General features: G+C 38.8%; 1 protein-coding gene across 1 annotated transcript in view; it reads right to left on the bottom strand.

Moving 5' to 3' along the window:
- The window catches only part of Vps41 (VPS41, HOPS complex subunit), a 183,426-nt gene that overhangs the window by 152,359 nt on the left and 12,494 nt on the right, over nucleotides 1-18,573 (bottom strand). Inside the window, exon 3 of the mRNA XM_023713367.1 lies at nucleotides 1,780-1,887. Within this exon, the coding sequence (XP_023569135.1) occupies nucleotides 1,780-1,887 (108 nt within the window). The remainder of the gene's footprint in view (nucleotides 1-1,779; nucleotides 1,888-18,573) is intronic.

Genomic DNA, 18,573 nt, shown 5'->3' with positions numbered 1-18,573 from the left:
TAGGTTCAATTCCCAGTACTGGAAAAAAAAAAAAAAAGTTCACCAATTGGTGGGATAACACAGTACAGTCCCTCCACACAATGGAATACTAAGATGCAACAAAAGGAAATGCAGTGCTGATACATGCGACATAATGATGAACCTCAAAAGCACGCCCCATGAACGCAGTCAGACACAGATCCGATAATGTACAGCTGCATCTATCTTAAGTATCTGAAACAGGCAAATCTACAAAGACAGAAATTAGATTTGTGGTTGACCAGGGCTAGAATCAGCTGTGTTCCATGACACAGCAAATATCTCAAGGAGAAAAAAGAGCGCATGACATGAAATAAAGAACAAATGCAGAGGAAAAGAGCCTGGAACTGCCAGAAAAAGTCACCTACGGAAGATGAGTGTGGGTTTGCAGGGGCAGAGAAGGGGTCAGGAGCAGGCTGACCCAGCTTTGTGCTCTCAATTTTTTTAGAAATAATATCATGCTCTAACAGTGAAGAGACAAAGTCTGAGAACTGGAAATGAGGACTAATGAAGGTAATGAAGGCAGGTAAGTACCAGCAGGTTGTAGTGACTGTCACTGGGTATTTGGGAATGAACCGGTGTGTGCCTGTCATGGCCATTACAACTGAGCCAGAGCAGAGGGGACAAAGAAAGGACTGGTGTGGAAGCCAACAGGATGTGCTGGTGTTGCAAGGACCCCTGATCAGTTCAAGGACAGAAGAGACAGGAAAGAGAAAAACCTGGGTCAGAGATCAGAATGCAGTAACATCACAGAACAAAGGCTTCAAGGGCAAAGGGGTCGACAGCAAGTGCAATGGAGGTGAAGATTCTCCAGCTCTAGGCACTGACCCCTGGCAGAGGGGCATGGAGGGGAAAGCAGGAAGAGGGGAGGCCCCTGGGACTGAATGAGGCCTAAGACCTGTGAGGGCAGTCCAGAATGATAACAGAAAGGGACTGAAGTGGGGCAGCAATGAGAAAAGAGTCCAGCAAAGGTCTGCAGCGAAAGAGCAGAAGCCTCACCAGAGGGGTTTCTGGTAAAGCAGAGAGAAGGCAGACATCTGACTCAAGTGTTATGTGTGTGCAGAGATGTGTCTGCAGTGGAAATCTGAAGGAAAGAGGGTTTAGGTGGAAGGACAGAGGAGGATGAGACAGGCTGCTGGTAGCAGCTTAAAGCCAGAAGGACGTGAGGTGCAGAATCTGCCTTTCATGGTGGGACTAAGACACACTCACAGTCATAGGTGCACAGGACAGAGCAGTGGTAGACTGAGACATTTCTGGTCCAAGAATAAGCTAAGGTCGCTATCAGTACTTAACCTGGACTTGGATGTGGTGGGAGCTCTGACTTAGCAAGGACTAAAATGCAGAATATATCCAATTCATTCATTCATTCGTTCATTCATTCCTGTAAGCAGCCATCTTCTCAGAACCTCCAATGGAACCTCTTCTTTTTTTCCAACAGCATGAAGCATCCCTCTATTTCTAATCTTAACATGTTCCTAGCTTAGTCCTTTTGATTTGAGAAATTAAGTAATGGCATTCCCCAAGTCCTATGACTGTTTCATATGAACTGCTGTCTTGAGTCTCCTTGGGATGCACAGTACACACGTGGTACTGTGTGTGCACCTAGATAAAATATCTGGGGTGGCTGTTTTGGTTTTTGTCAGTGAGAAAAAGATGAGCCATGACAAAGAGGAAATATGGCTGCTGTAAAACCCGAGCAAAAGCATCAGAGCTCTAGAAACAAATGTACAACAGAAGCAAGGACCTCTGATATTCCCTCACCTTGTCATGGACTGTCATGCAGCTGGCTGCATCCTTCTGAAGAATTTCAGTTACCCCATTAGAAAGTCTTTCATATTTCAGCTTGGGTTCCTCTTCACTCTCTTCTTCCTGCAATGAAAAGCACAGAAAAGGTACAGCCATTGCCGATTTGTTTTGAGAGACTCAAGGCACCTTTTTAAGGGGGAACCAGAAATGGTCTCTTACCCACCATCCCTAACCACAGCCTCAGTTAACAGTTAAAATTATCCTGTTTCCTTGAGCCAACTAGATGTGTCAACCTCACTGGCAGAATAAATTCAAAAGTTGAAAACAGGAGTAGAAAAACAAACCGCCATATGGTCACTAACTTTTTGTTTGATCTTACTGTGGCATACTGCATCATAAAATATTCTTCATGCTTATAGTGAAGGAATAAAGCTAGCAATCAATAGTAAATATAATGGCCACCATTAATAATGAAGCATCGCTGTTAAAATTACTTTGATAATGGTTCAGAAAAAAGTTTATTAAATACTATGTAAGGCAATACCAAAATCCAAGTTCATGAAGATTATTATTCATTAACATTTTCATCAGAAAGAATTTTTCAAACTCCCACTAATGTTAAAGTAACTTGAACTACATCAATGTTCCCACCCAAAATTACTGGAAACATCTGGGGACATCTCAGTCGCCCTGGGTACCAAAGGGCGGCTGAGACCACGTCAAGTAGGAAGGTCAAGATTCCAGGGTGGAGGCTGGAAAGACAGCTCAGCAAACATGGCAAGTGTAAGGACCCAGGTTCAATCCCTGTTACCACATGCTGTGCTGGCCCTGGAACCCCAGGCATGTGGTGCTGACCACCAAAAGATGGCATATTTATTATTAATTTTCCAAGAACAACTTTAAGACTAGCAACAAAAGTATTAGTAAGCAGTTACCCAAAGGTCACATTTCTATGAAGATTCCTATCCCAAAAGGTCACATTTCTATGAAGATAATAAGCAACATATGGTAATCAACCAAATTTAAGGAGCTGATACACCCCAAATTGACTTGTTTTAAATATAAAATATGAAATTGTTAATTAACTGAGTCTAAACAAATCTAAAAACAGAAAATTACAAAATGCTGCGAACAAACACTAGTTATGTACTTACTAGGAAAAAACACAAACCATTACAAAGTTCACATTAAATGTGGCACAGACAACGTGCACATTCTGGAGTAAAAGCTAAATGCAAACTGAATCCTGAGTGTGGTCTTCATAATAAGATCCACATGTTGCTGGGGCCTGGACATCAAATGTGCATCCAATGTGAAAAGTTAATTGTAGCCTCTTGACTATTTTGCATAAAAGCACTCATGCACGGACCATTAGATAAAGTTACTGTAAATAAGATTTGCCTGTCTTATTTATAAGTGAAAAACTAAATAATTTCTCTCACATAAATATACAGAAATAAATACTTTCACAACACAGTTCACTGAAGCATTCGTGCAATGTATCAAAAACCATAAATAAATTGAAAACTCCAATATTAGGTACTTGATGTACCATTTCACGCTTTTCTGACAGGTATCTTTTATGTTAAGTTAAATGCTAAATGCAGGCTAAAGGTGAATTTTTAAGTTTTTTTCTCAGTAAACAAAGAAAATAGAATGGGATTCAAAATACAATTCAGTGAGGTTATTTTGCTGCTGCAGGCTCTATATCTCATTTTAAATAAAAAAATTTAAGAATCAGGTAGATTTAATATAGTTTCGGTTTAATTTTTTAAAGACTTTAGAAAAAAAAACAAACCTTCATTCTGTTTGAACTTCCATGGTAAACAATCCAGTCTTAATAAAAAGCAAATCAATAATTTTTGTTAAATTTTAATAATCTCACAAACCTACAAATAAAACCATCAACAGTGTGAGTTGAGATGACAGTTAACTGCGTTACTATGACAACCTGGTGGAACAGAACAAGTCCTGACTTGCAGCTAAGCCAAGATATGAACAGATGACATTTACCCATACAAGAAAAATTTGCAGCTTTCCTTGAAAAATAATCAATTCTTCAACTAACATGGATTTTTACTAAGTGTATAGCACTTTTAATTAAAGACAAATCCCTTAAACTGTCCTATAAAACTTCCAACCACTATCTGAAAATAAATGTCACTCTTATGAGTTTGGCACTTAAAGGAGGAAAAAACTACTTTAGAGGTTAACAAATTAAAGCAATTAAGTATTTCTGAAAACTGTTTGGTAATTTATCACTGTTGTTAGTTTGTGCCCGCAGGGTAAGCTTCTACGGAGGAAGTCCTGTTAGGTAACTTGGACTTGTGCGCAAACCAGAATATCACATTTACTTTCTACCTAACCATTTAAAATGTGTGCATAACAAATTTCTTTTTATAGTGTTCACAATCAATATACTCTATATTTGTCACTGTATCTTAATTTTATCAATTTTTGTACATCATACAGGATACAACCCTGCTGGTCCAAATACTTAAATTTTAGTATATGTGCTGCCGAAGCAAGCACCCAAATACTTAAATTTTACTTATAAAAGATGCCACATTGTTATTGTTTACATAGAAATATAAATTTTTATTTCTAGATACCACTTTCTAAAAATTCCATTTTGCTTTCATAAAATAACTGCAAATATATTAAATTAGAGAACTATCATCATATGAAGAAGGTACGGGAAAGGCACCAGTTGAGCACTACAGAGAATTCATACTCACCCCAGAGAAGGCCTCTACTCAGCTAGCTTCCTTCTAATAGACCTCACCTGAACCACCAGAAATTTTAATTATACAAATGGTTTGCTTGGTTTCATGTCACCAACTACATCTAACTAGGGGCAAATCCTTTCAATAAATAACCAATGTTTTGAAAAGCTAGATAGAACAGGGAGACACTAACATCCTCGAAAGAAATTTTCGTTGTTTAAATTTTAAAAAAGCATTCATGAAGCTTGAGCTTCCACAGTAAAAACATTTTTTTTAAAAAACCCACCAAGTGTTAATAAAAACCAAATCAATAATCAACTATGGGTTTGAAGGCATAAAACAAAAGCTTTCTTCCTCTAGGATATTCTCTCTAGAACTCTAATTACCTTAAGGAGAAAGGAAATACTCAAAAGTAGTAGCCAACCTTGTTTAATATATTAAAGTATCAAAATCCAACGTCAGAAGATTTGAATTTTACAAAATTTGCATTTTAATTGTATTTTGTCTTTATAAACAACTCACTTTATAGAAGCCCATGATACACTCAAATTCAAGACAGGAAGTTCAGAAAATTTTTAAAAGTTGATGCTATATATTATTTCTGAAATTAATACTGCAAGTCCATCAAAATGCATATCTCAAAAACACAACAATCTATTTAAAACAAATTTAATCACTACCATACAGTATCGTCACCAAAGACAACACAAGTGAAAAAGAACTACATATGACTGGTTATACACATTTATTTAAAACTATGATGTTACCATTAAATATATAATACAGGGCTGCTCCAAATACATCACATTGGCTTTAACTTTCCATCCATGTGGGGGAAAAAGTTTTTAAAAGACCTGAAAGTGGGCTCAAAATGAATCAAGGACTAATGATGTCAATTAGCTTTGTACTGTGCAAATCACCCCGCCACCCCAACACACATAAAAGGAAAATGCTACAGTTCTACTACAGAAAAGATTTTATTTATACAAAAAGATGTGTATCTGGGAGGAAAGATAGCTTTATAAACCCTTCTAAAGTGTCAAAACAGATCAAGAAAACTACATAAACAAGCTGAAAGAGTAACTTACGGCTTCCATCAATAACACAAAGCATTACAGCTGCCTCAATGACCAAACTTTTTAAGAAAGTGACATGGAGATAATGGAATTCATCTACAATAAAACAACTCTGGTCAAAGCTCCCAGGATGCCTTTCCATCAAACTGCTGACAGAGAGCAATTATACTCTTACATGAATGTAAATAAAGTTAAATTTTCAACTTTTAAACAATATTACTATAATGGAAAAATATATTTACGAAGGAGCTGAAATTAGCTGATGTCATCTACATGGGATGGGTCTACTTTAAAAAAAACAAACAAACAGAAAATTTACCGAGTTCACTCATATCTACATATCTACATATTATTTTCAAAAGCACAAAATACACAGAGCTAAGTAAACAGTTCTCAGTACGAGCTGATTTTGTTCCCTAGGAACACCACCTGGCAATGTCTACAGTCATTTTATTGTCACAGCTCTGTGGGGAGTCAAAAGAGGAGCGCCAGCATCCAGCACACAGAGGTCAGGGATGACACTGACCAGCCTACAATGCACAAGACAGCACCCAGAACAAAAGTTAGCTAGCCCAAAATGCAGTTACAAACCTTGGGCTAAATTTCACATCATAAAATATTCCACAGACTTTCAAGCCTATTTTCAAGAACTTAATGACAAAAGGAAATGTTTTCCTACTGTCTCCTTGGGTGACAGAGTAGGCCATAAAACCTGCTTTGCATAACCCAAAGTTTACTTAAGAAATGTATGTGCATATATGGATGAAAATTGAAAGAGATAAACAAAAGGGAGATTCCCCAACCACGTGTTCATCTGCACAATGGACAACAATGGTTGCACATCAAACGGTTGCTGCAATGATTAAAGAAGACAGCAAATAAAAGCAACTACTGTTAGCTACTGTCATTAAAACTGCATTGTACTTATCTTAAAACAGAATGCTATTTTAAAGGTGTTGGTCAACAGCCTCTTCAAAATTTTACTTCTATTGAACTACGATTCTTACCTCTCAGAGCTGTTTTCCCTACCATATCACTTTGACCAGAAAAGTGAGAAAAAGTTGAGCCTGTAATAATTGAAGAGCTCTACTTAAGATTCACAAGATATGCAGTCTTCATAAACCCTAGGCTCCCCTTTGCCCTGTAGTATCAGAATTTCATGTTCAATTCAAGAAGGGAAAAAATAAGGTGAAGGTTCCCATGCCCTAAGCCATATACCATAAACAGGATCAACTCTCATCATTTACTTTATATTGGGAAAGCGATAAGAATATATAGAGGAGGGGGAGAGAAAGGAGTAAAGCAAATAAGCTTTTCATTTCCTTCCAGCCATACGGAATAACCTCACCAATCTTCAAGATATGCCATTCAGGTGGTCAATTTCTGCCACTAAAACCAACATAACCCTCTTTTCCTTTCTTCTCAATATCCCTCTGTGATCACAAGATCCTTAGAAGCAGAGTTTATGTCTTTTCACTGTTCTGAGCTTCACCTAACAAAACTGTGGGTACCTAATAAAGACCAGTGAAAACACACATCTGTAGAAACAGCCAACAGAATTAGAAAGCAGGTTTTCTAAGACATTCTCATTTGGATTTCTACAGTCCAAGTCAGAGAATATCCACCAAAGGAACTGCGCAGATCATCTGAACTAGGTGTTAGTCACTACAAGGGGGGAGACCAAACAGAAGGAAAGGAACAGCTATCCTGAAATAGTATAAATTGGAATTACAGATGAATTTACAGAAATGAAGCTCTATCATTTTCCAGCAGTAACAGCAAATAAAGGTCTGCAAATTCCATTTTCAGATTAAAATCTCTCCCAAGCATTTCTATTGCACGTTCCATAATCTAGGTACAAAGAAGCACCTTATTAGCCAGCCCCACCAAAGCCTCTTACAGTTTCTCAGTAACTTTCTTGAGGAAAAAGATAAAAACTCACAATGGCAATAAAAATTAAAGCAATTATCAAATGAGAAATTGATACATTTGTTGAATATGAACTCACAGTGCACCACCTGAACAAAAGACAAAGGTCATTCTCTAGCTCTCCACCAGCCCTCTCCAGGCTGCTCAGCTCTACCTAGCAGACACCCACCCCACTCTTTGTTACTGTTTCTTAGGAGACAACTATGCCTGCAGCCTCTGCCTTCTGCCTCCACACCCTTCACCTTTTCTTCATCTTTCCTCAGCAGGTAGACTGACTTGGGAATCCCATGCCAAGCACTCCAGAAAGAAAAGAACTCTGATGCTACTGAAGAGAGCCACAGGGAACTCCAAAAATGAATTAATAAACCAGAAAACAAAATTATTAAAAAGGTCTAAACATCAGTATTTACTGTATTTTGGATACTGACACTTCGGGCCCATATGTTGAAGGCTTGTTCAGCCTGTGGTGCTGAGACAGCAGAGAAGGAGGACCCAGTGGGGGGAAGTGAGGTCACTGGGGGTGTGGCCCTGAAGGGGATATTGGGACGCTGCCCCTTCCTGTCCTTCTCTTTTGCTTCCTGGCTTTCAGTAGGTAAACATGTCTCTTCCACCACACAGTTCCAGCATGATGTTCTGTGCTACCACAGCCCCAAAGAAAGGAGGCCACAGAATTCGACCATGAAACCATGAGCCAAAATACAGCTTTTCTCCTTTAAACTGATGACCTCAGGTACGTTGTCTAAGCAACAGAAAGCTGACTAACAGCACTCTTTAAAAACAGTAAGATAAACACAAAATAAACTAAGAAAATAAAAATTATCCAAGTACTATCTATCTTCTCCCTCCAAGTACCTAACGAACCTGGTCCAGAATATGTGGCTATAAATTCTATTAAGAACTTTAAAAGAATAGAAAATCCCTAAGTTAAGTAAACTACCTCACAACAAAGAAATTTAAAAACTTTTCTCTATTCATTTTTAAAAGGTACAAGAACCCTGATGGCACAACTCCCAGAGTATACCAAAGGATGTCTTCTCAACTTACAAAGTTAAATGTAAAAACTCTTAAATAGAAGGTCATAAATCAAACCCAACTAGGAAACTTAAGATCAAATATTGCAGGAATGCAAAGACTGGGCATTAAGAAATCTGACTTCATCATTTTATAGGTCCAAAAAGAAAAAGCCTATGGCTATCTTGACAGACACTGAGCAATTATAAAGCTGAACACATTTCTGATTTCAGAAGACCTTTCAACAAATAAAGGCTTCTTTTCCAAAAAAACAAAAAACAAAAAAACCCTACAATTAAAGAGCCAAGAATGGCAATTAAAAAAAAAAGAATGACAATTTAAAATAAAAAGCCAATATGATACTTATCAAACAGAAATGCTCTCATATTCAGCAGAAAACAACCCATAGCTACCATCACTTCTGCTTCTTTCAAAAGCAATTTAGAAATTTTGAGAAAGGTAAAAGATTAAAAAAACAAAAACAAAAAACTGGAAAAGGTAACAGATTGTTGTTGGTACTTGAAGACTATGTAAGTAAGAAAAAATCAAACACAGTCTGTCAAGACAGACAGCTCCCTAAAATCACCCCTAAAGACAGGGTAAAAATGATAGGAAAGATGGGTTCCAGACATTAATTCTTCAAGTAAGAGGCTGTGGAGGCAACTGACAACACCTGGCTGGGCAACCAAGGATGCTACCTCCTGGGCAGCCTGAGGCCAGGCTACAGCAAGCTGTCTGGCTGCATTACAATCTGAGGGGGATGGAGAGACCCTGCCCCTTCCTGTCTTCCTTTTACTTCCTGGCTTTCAGCAGGTGAACAGGTCTTACCTGTCCCTCCGTGTTTCCCTGCTTACTCACTGGACAAATGGGCAGCAGCACCCAGGCCCCATGGATAGGAAGCAAACAGCTATATCTGCTCCACCAGCTTCTAGCACCCTCTGACCAGGGGAGGTACAGGGCTGGTAGCTTATGGACTCACCCTAAAGGATGCTTCACAGGGGCACGGAAGATTCACTGCCCAAATCCCCATACTGCAGTATATTTTTCAAGGAAGTATACAAATACTCAGGAAAACGAATCCAGGACAGGCTCCACAACATATGAGAATGAACATGACTAAATATCTTGACAAACCTGGCATGGTGGTGTATGCCTGCAACCCCAGTCCTCTGGGAGGCTGATGCAGAAGGATCACAAGTTCAATACCAGTGTGAGCAACTCAGTGAGTCCCTATCTTACAATAAAAAATAAAAAAGAGCTGGATATGTAACTCAATGAAAAACAACATCTTGATAAAGCTTACTAATATCATTTTTTTAAGAAAGGCAGAAAAGTGAAAGAGGCTAAGAAAGTAAAGGTGAGGGAGAAAGGAAGAATTAATTTAGAATCCTACTGGAATCCAGAACCACACAGCCAGTAAATTAAAATAACATTTTTGTATGTGAGTTATAGTGTCTATGCACACTGGACACTCACTTAAAACTTAAATTACCTCACTATCTATGAAAAAGGATGATGGGAGGTACTTAAGGGAATTTCTTTTTTTTTAATTTAGCATAGGATCAACAGGGCTCAGTACACAGGGACTTGTAGTGATCTTCCTGTTTTTCAACCTCCCAAGAGCTGGGATTACAGGCGTGTGCCACCACACCCAGTCCCAATCACCATCTCAGGGTGTCCCATGGGTGGGACCAGCACAGCAGGTGCTCTAATCTGCTGAGCTACCAGGCCGGTCCTCTTCAGGGAATTTCTATAAGAATTAAATGTACACAAAGCACAAAGCATGATATCTGGTAATATTTAGTGAATGTCAGTTACTGAAAATAATACATTACATGCAACTTAGCCCCAAGTTTAAACCACAGAAGTCCTATCTTCCCTTCCAAGTTAACTTCTCATCACACTGCCAAAACATCAACTTGAACAAACAGTAACATTTCTAATCTAATTACCTCTCTGTGTTATATTACAGTACTTAACAAAAAATGAAGACATACTACCTGAGGTTTATCACATCATTAAAAGAATGTTTTTGGCTGAGGGGCAGCTCTGTGGTACAGAGCCTGCCTAGCATACACTAGCCTTTGGGTTCTAGCTCCAGCAGAAGAAAACGAAAGCTTTCCAGCCTATCTAAGTGGACTTCTTGTTATCAGGAGTGGAATCAGAAATATTACAGTCTCCTCCTTGTTCAGCACAGAGCCTCTCCTGGACTTCTGCAAAAACAAAAGTAGCCCACTACAGGCCAAATACTGTACCTCAAAACTGCCCAATTCTTGGCGATGGAAATGAAAGCAGACCCCTTAAGCTTTATCAGAGCCCCCCACCCCACGTCCATCTCTGTCCGTTATGATTCTGAAAGATTTATGTAATCCACCAAGGTCTTCAGAGAAAACAATCATGTTCTAAGATAAAGAAATGGGAAGACACTGATGCCTGGGAATCTCTGTTTAAAAACAGCCACAATGACAATCAAATAGCTGTGGGTGAAAAGAAGCCTCTGTGCTAGCTAGATTCCCAGTGGTATTTCTGAAGCCTTAAGTCTCAAAAGGACAGAACTGGACCTTAATTTTCAAGTGAAATCATCATTTAAACAGCATTCACAAACCATCAGAAAAATCTGCATAACTACAGTTCCCCCAGGATAATCAGTTCCATTACAGCTGCCTCCCATGTGCTTTCCCTGCTGTGGCTGTATCCAACTCCCTAGAACTCGGAGAAATGAAGCACTAAGGGGGCAAGGTCATCTGATCAAACCATTTATCGTATTCATTTCTTAACACTGATTACCAACTTGGCAGCATGAAACAAGGCAAATCCATTACTTTATACCTCTGTAGTTAGGAAATCTGATGCACACTGCCCTGGGCTGGCTGTGGGATACCAGCCAGAGGCATCTTCCAGAGGCTTTAGAAGAACCCTTTTCCAACCTCCATAAGTCACTTGCATTCACTGGTCATGGATCCTTCCCCCACATTCAGCTCCATTAGGAACAGGCTGGGTGCTCTCCACAGCACACCACTGACCTTGTCTCCTGCCTCCCTCCCCCACCCATAGAAATTCTGATTTCACTACTCATGCCCAGATAATACAGGAAAACCTCCTTATGATCAGCTACCTTAACTCCTCCTTGTGCCACATCATATCTAAGTGAAAAAGCACAAAGATATTTTTAGGGGGCCATTATTTTGCCTAAGGATGAAAAGATAAAGATGGTGGCTACAGACGTAGATGCCAAATACAAAAGTAAAAAGACAGTTCTCATTTGCTGGTTCTTAAATATGATCCCTTGGAGGACACAGCATGGACTTGAGCAATTCTCAGTGAAGCAGGAGGCCAGGGCCGTCCTTGTATGTGCATGATGAGGGATCCTCTCTAGGTCCTCATGTCACCATCTCCAACATAAGAACACAACATCACCATCAGAGAAGCCTTTCCTAACTACTCAGCACCAAACAGCAACTCCTCAGCCCACTCCACGTTCCCGTAACTCCATTTTCCAACGTTACTGTGTGACCTACAACACTTACCACTCCCTGATACATACAGAGGTGTTTTTGTTTCTTGTGTGCCTTCCTCATCAAATGCTCCTATATCCTAGTACTCAATAAATAGTTGTTGAATGAATAAAATGATCAGTCTTGGATGACCCAAAATATATTTTCTCCCAGGCAGTGAAATTATAAATGGTTTAAAGATATACCATTACAAGGAGGAAATAGGTTCATCTTTTCAATCTCTAACATATGGCAGAAATACAGATTCAAAAAATCTTACATCCATGATGTTTCCAAGTGGATAATTTTTACACTATACACTTTAAAGGGAATGTTTATCCGTGCCTGGGTGATGCCATAATCAGCAAAACCCGTTAATATTAATAGCTCATTAAATAAAAGGCAGGTTTTTAATCCAAGGGCTGTGCGGGAGGATGTAACATTATAACCCCAAGTTCCAGTTTTCTCAGCACTGAATCTCTTAACAGGGTACATTAGCATTTTAGTTTCTAGCTGCTATAAATTTATTAAAATTGATACATGTAAAGAATCAATCTAAGTTTCAATAAATGATTCATAATGCTCCACCTACCAGGTGAGAGAAATAAATTATTTTTGTGTGATGTACCTTCTGATTAAAAAGGCTATCTCCTGATTTCTCATAATAACTGGCTTCCATTTTTACAACACTGAGAAAGAACTCTCCTTGTGGTTGTTTAAAAATGAATCCAGCATTCAATATACATAACACATGGGTTTATTTTAAATAGCTTCTTCAGCAGTCAGTCCATTTGGTTTGATTAAAATTTATACATAAAAATCTATTCACGGTCCTCAAACTATGGTTATTTGCAAGAACTAAAGGAGATGTACATGGATATTTGCTTAGGAGGTATGTTTATTAGTAACAGTGACAAAATTAATGGCACATTACTATGGATAACTCTAACTCTTTCCATAATTTCTTTTTTTTTTTTTTTCCCCTTGTTTTTTGAGACAAGGACCCACAATGTAGTCCAGGCCAGACTTGAACTCATTATGTAACCCAGGCTGGCCTTGAACTCATAGTGATCCTCCTGCTCAGCTTCTCATGCTGGGATTACAGGCATACTTTTCATTTCTTTTTCCTTCCTTTTTTTTTTTTGAGGTACCAGGACTGAACTCAGGAACCTGCGCTTTCCAGGCAGGTGCTTATTCTACTGAGCTATCTCCCCAGCCCCATGGCTCATACTTTTCTAATCAAAATATGTACTTTAGAAAGATGGGAGCTGGCCAGATAGCTCAGTGGATTAAGGCACCTGTTTAGGCAGATTCAGGGACCAGGGTTTGATCCCCAGTGTGCAGTGCCAGCCCCACCCCAAGGGCAGGCTGAGGTGACAACTGAGACTGGGCATGGTCGCACATCCATAATCCCCGTGGTTGGGAGGCTGAAAACAGCAGGATCACTACAAGTTCAATCTGAGTAGTGAGACCCTGAATACATAAGAAAAATTTAAAAAATAAAAATAAAAAAATAGAAAAACGGTAGCCAACTGTGTATCTCAGTAGCTGTACCCGAGGTCTACAGGAAGGGATCTTTGTTTTCGCTCACAAATGGCAAGGTACGTGCAAGATTCTTACCCATATAATGCCCCATGTAACACTTCTGTGTATGTATCCCTGAGCACCGTGGAAGGTAAAATACACCCATACCATTTATCTGTTCTACACACATCTTATTTTCCAAAATGGAATCTGGGTATAGCTCACAACAGCTGTGCCTGACGAAACCAGGAACCTATCTGTGCGTTTACCCACTTCGCAAACAAGCAGCAAGGTGTGTATAGGAGCTCCCAAGGAGCAGCAGGTTGAGTTTTACCCATGAAAGGCTCACTGTTGAATTTCTTACATTTAGCATTTGTTTAAAAAAAAAAAGTTTCCTTCTCATTTTTCTTGTAAAAGTAGCCCAATTCAGTTAAATGGCAAATGAAAAAGCTGTGGGCTGTGTAGCTCTAATCAGTGTAAGCCAAAAAACCTCTACACCATATGGTATAAAAATATATGTCCAGCTAGATAGATGCAAGCACATATACTTTCAATTTAAAAATTTACCCTAGAGCTCAACCACCAAGTCTTTATTCATATAGCAGTGAACCAAATGTTGTGAATAGATCTGCGGTTCCCATCTACCAAACTAATTAGAGTGTGCAATTTGACTACTGGTTTACCAATCTCTGACTGATGTTGTATTTCTAATAGAACTGAAGGAACTGTACATAAGAATAAATTCCCAATGAAGTGCTGTAAGTTCAAAGCAGAGAACTGTACAGCACAATCTTTGGACTTCAGAAAGATGTAACACTGGCCTCACATATGACAAAGAAAAACTGATACTGTTGATGTGGACAGGAGGGAAAAATGGACAGAGAAACTTTGAAAAAACTAAAGCCTGAGGTGGTAACTTTTACAACAAAACAAAAGGTAGAGTACGTGTGATGAGTTACGTGGCAACTATGATGTCACTTGAAGCACAAAGTATTGGTCACTGGTTATATTTCACTCAATCCTAAACATGTTGCATGAATAGTTTGATAGCTTACAAAGAAAATAAATGCAAAATGCCACTGAGAAATTTTCTTAGAAGATTTATAGTGGAACTCATAGGACAGCAGTTACAGTACAGGAAAAACAAAATGTTCCTGCCTAGGGAACCATGCAAAAAAAATTAGGGAGCACACTTGTGAACTGACAGGTAGACAGAGAGGTGCAACATCATAAATGACAAAAGGAAAACTAAAATGATGTCAGCTGTGCCTTATGAAAAAATACAGAAACATTATCAGTGTGACACTTATGAAACATTCACAAGTTGTCATATGTGAAGACTGCCTTGGGTGTGACAATTAAAGTGAAGATTATTTTTATTATAGGACTCTAATTAGGTATTTTTATTGTAGTTCACAGGAATTTATTTCTGATGTTCTCTTTTAGGCTCTGTATGCAAGTACACAGCTGATGTGAAAATGTTGATTTTATTCTAAACACATAATACATGTTAACAATACTTTATTGATATTTTAGGTTCCTGTTAACTATACATTGTATAATAAGAACCTCCAGATAAAAGAGCAAGGCCAGCAAGATGTCAAGCATGTCCACAAAGGCCAGAAAAGCAAAACACATGTGCTGTCAGTGTAAGCAATACATGTGTACAGAACATACTACTGTCATGTGTGCAGAATGCCTTAGGTGTGACAAGTGAAGATTACTTCTGTGGTAGAGTTCTGGTGTTTTCATTGGAGTTCACATAGGTATTTATTTCTGTTGTTCTATTTTAGACTTTATAAACCAAAGAGGTTGTTGCTGGAAATTTTTACTATCTTATTAACTCAATAAATACTAAAAATTCTGTATTTTCGATATTTTTTCCTGTTAAGTACTCATTCTTTAAAATATAATTAAAATTAATAACATCAATAGAATACTTGTGAAGAACAGATATGGGTATTATATACACTTCAGGATGCTTCTTTAACATAAAATTCCCATGATGCCCCCGAAAGGACAGAAGTGGCACTGATTAGCTCCTGCCGCTACCTGCCTTGGCCTGGGCTGGATGACGCCATGCGTGCACATGAATCTTTGCTTCAGTGGCACCCACTGTAGACAAGAGCAGCAGCAGAGGCCTTTGTTTAGCAAGTCAGTTGTGTCCCTGAATTACAGAAGTTCCTGAGACCCTCACCTGGCACAACGCAGGCCTAGACATGTTTCAGTCTCATGTTAAAATCTTCCCTCTCCTTTCCTCCATCTGGAGCCTGATGCTGCTATGCTTGTCTTTACTGTTCAAATCTGATATGGAAATGTTAAGATTAATAAACTGATATTACTATTACAAAGTTGTTTGTACAACATAATAAGCCTAGAAAAGCTGGGATAGACTTCTAAATATATAATGTATCGAAACCCATTCCACAGTATGCAGGATTAAAAAAAAAAAAATCTATCTCCACAAACAGAGAGGCCTTTGTATCAACTCAGTGACCAATGCATCACACAGGGTGGACTGGGTCCCTTCACAGCAAGACCCTACAGAAAATGACATTTCCATTATCACTGGCACCTCCCTTTCCTCTCTTTATACTAATGTTCCTACTCAGAAAAACACTGTGCTATGTTGCACATACAATTTTGGAAGTGTTACTTCAGCAGAACCACCTTCTGTGGCCCAAAATGCTGACAGTGCCATGGTCCACAGTCCAAGAGGTGACCAAGAGAAGCACCTTGCAGGACACAACACAAAACAAGGCTCCACAAAACTTCATGTCCCAAAGATATCCCCCGTTATGGTACAAAAACTAAAAAATTTGGCAAAATTTAGAAAGCCAGTTGTAGTGGTGATACACTGTGCCAACTTGAACAGTTTAAAGTTTAATTAATTAATATAAACTATAACTATGGTCTCTTATCTATAAATCTTAAATATAGCCTCTCGGTTATGATATAGTTTTCAACTTCTACTTTAACTGAAAAATACAAGTCCAAATTCGTATAAAGTCTGACATACTGACATATATAAAATGTGATAAAAATATGGTTGGTTTACATTGTTTAAAAAATTATTACAGTACAAGACACTTTGCCATTAATATATCTCAAAATACTCCCTCTCGCTCCAAACATACATATCTCATCATTCCTGCCACTTTCTGAAGCAGTTCTGGAAGTTCTCTTTCCTGAGTGTCTTTAATTGTACTGCCACTGCCTCAGTGTCCTGAATTGATTCAAAATGTCTAATTGATAATTGTTTCTCAATAAAATTATTTAGAAAAAAAATTCAGTGAAGAACTTTCAGCAGAAGCAGGTAAACTTCCATCCTTTTGATGTTTTTGTTAATGCTCGCAAACAGTGTACTTTGAAATCAGAATCACTATCATTTTATATACTTCTGATGCTCTTCATGACATTAGTGATCAGAAATGAGGTCTGACTCCCCAAACCCCTGCCTACAGAGCTAAGCAGGATCTTCCTGTAAGTTGAAGGGAGTTCTGCCCTAACTCATGGATTGTGAAGAATGAACTGCTGTTGGGTCTGACTGACTGTCGATGGATTGTGCTATGGCAGATCTGGAGGCTATTCAATGCAACTTACAAGGCTTAATAAAAACCTTCATTATTTAAAAAAAAATGTTTACCTTTGATTATCATTTTGACTTTGGGGAAGAGCAGAAGTCCTACAGGAGCAGACCCAGTAGGATAAGTGTGTGAAGTGAGGAGGAGCATTTTGAGGGTCAAAAAAGGTAGTATGTCTGTTATTATAAGCTTTTAAAATTTAACTTTTCATTGTGTTTTCCAACTACCCCATGTTCATGACTTTGAATTACATTATACAACTCTTAGCAATTTCATTTGGTTGCAGTTTTCAAAGTTAATGAAAAACACAGATAATTTTGGACAGACAATATTCACTTTCAAACATGCATTAAGATAAACCTAAAACAATGTACTTTCTGATGTAACAGAAAGGCCTAGTTCATACACAATGAAATCTTTTCATGCTGGCCACATCACTGTAACACATGATTGACAACACTGCCTACTGTTGTTCACAGAAATGGAAATTATCTCACACTTAAATAAGGAAGGAAAAGTATATAAGAGATATGCCTGTCTCCCAAAAGCTTACCAGTTACAGAATCCAATGGGAAGAAGAAACAGGGATAAAGACTCAAGGAGTGGTGGGCAGAGGGAGTGATATCTTAAAGCGCCATTCCTACAACTAGAAAGTGATTCAAACTCAGTAGAAAGAAAGAAAGAAAGAAAGAAAGAAAGAAAGAAAGAAAGAAAGAAAGAAAGAAAGAAAAGCAAAGCAAGACCTCTAGCAAGGCCTGGCTACAGGCCTTACTATATGTACAATGCCCAGATTAGCCCCATTAACTGCTTATTTTTCTGCTGGCCCACAAACTGTAGAAGTGGCAAGGCTTCCACAAGGAAGAGTGGTTACTCCCAGAAAGGACGCAGGCCACCTCTCCAACTCCTCAGTTCGCAGCAACAGTTGGAAAATAAGCAAGCAGCACTACATATAAAATACAAACTGCAGATCACGATCACTTGCACCTGTGGAGGGCTCCCCACATGCCTGGCCCCAGCAAGATGCTCCAAACATTCTGGCTATCCAGTCCAGACAGCAACACTATACAGTAAACAACTGCTGCAGTTTCTTTCCCTTTTTTTTTTTTTTCTTTTTTGAGATAGACTTTCACTATGCAACACAGGCTGGCCTTGAACTCACTTTGTAGCGCAGACTGGCCTCAAACTCACAATGATCCTCCTGGCTCAGCCTCCCAAACTCTGGAAATACAGGCACATGCCACCACACCCCGAGCTATAGGTCACAGCTGAGTATGAGGCCCAAATCACAGAAACTACAGGGGATACTGAAGACACAAGCCCCAGAACTGAAGTCTGTCCCTTAATAGTGTCCCAAGATGGCATGAGAATTAGAAGACAAATGACTCCAGGAGCTCAGAGTTACAACGCATTGTTTCTGCTGATGCCACAGCAAGGCAATCCTTTATTTTTTGTTTTTGCAGTACTG

Source organism: Octodon degus, unplaced genomic scaffold, assembly GCF_000260255.1.
Source record: "Octodon degus isolate 3935 unplaced genomic scaffold, OctDeg1.0 scaffold00031, whole genome shotgun sequence".
Lineage (NCBI taxonomy): Eukaryota > Metazoa > Chordata > Mammalia > Rodentia > Octodontidae > Octodon > Octodon degus.
This window is presented reverse-complemented; position numbering and strand designations above follow the sequence as displayed.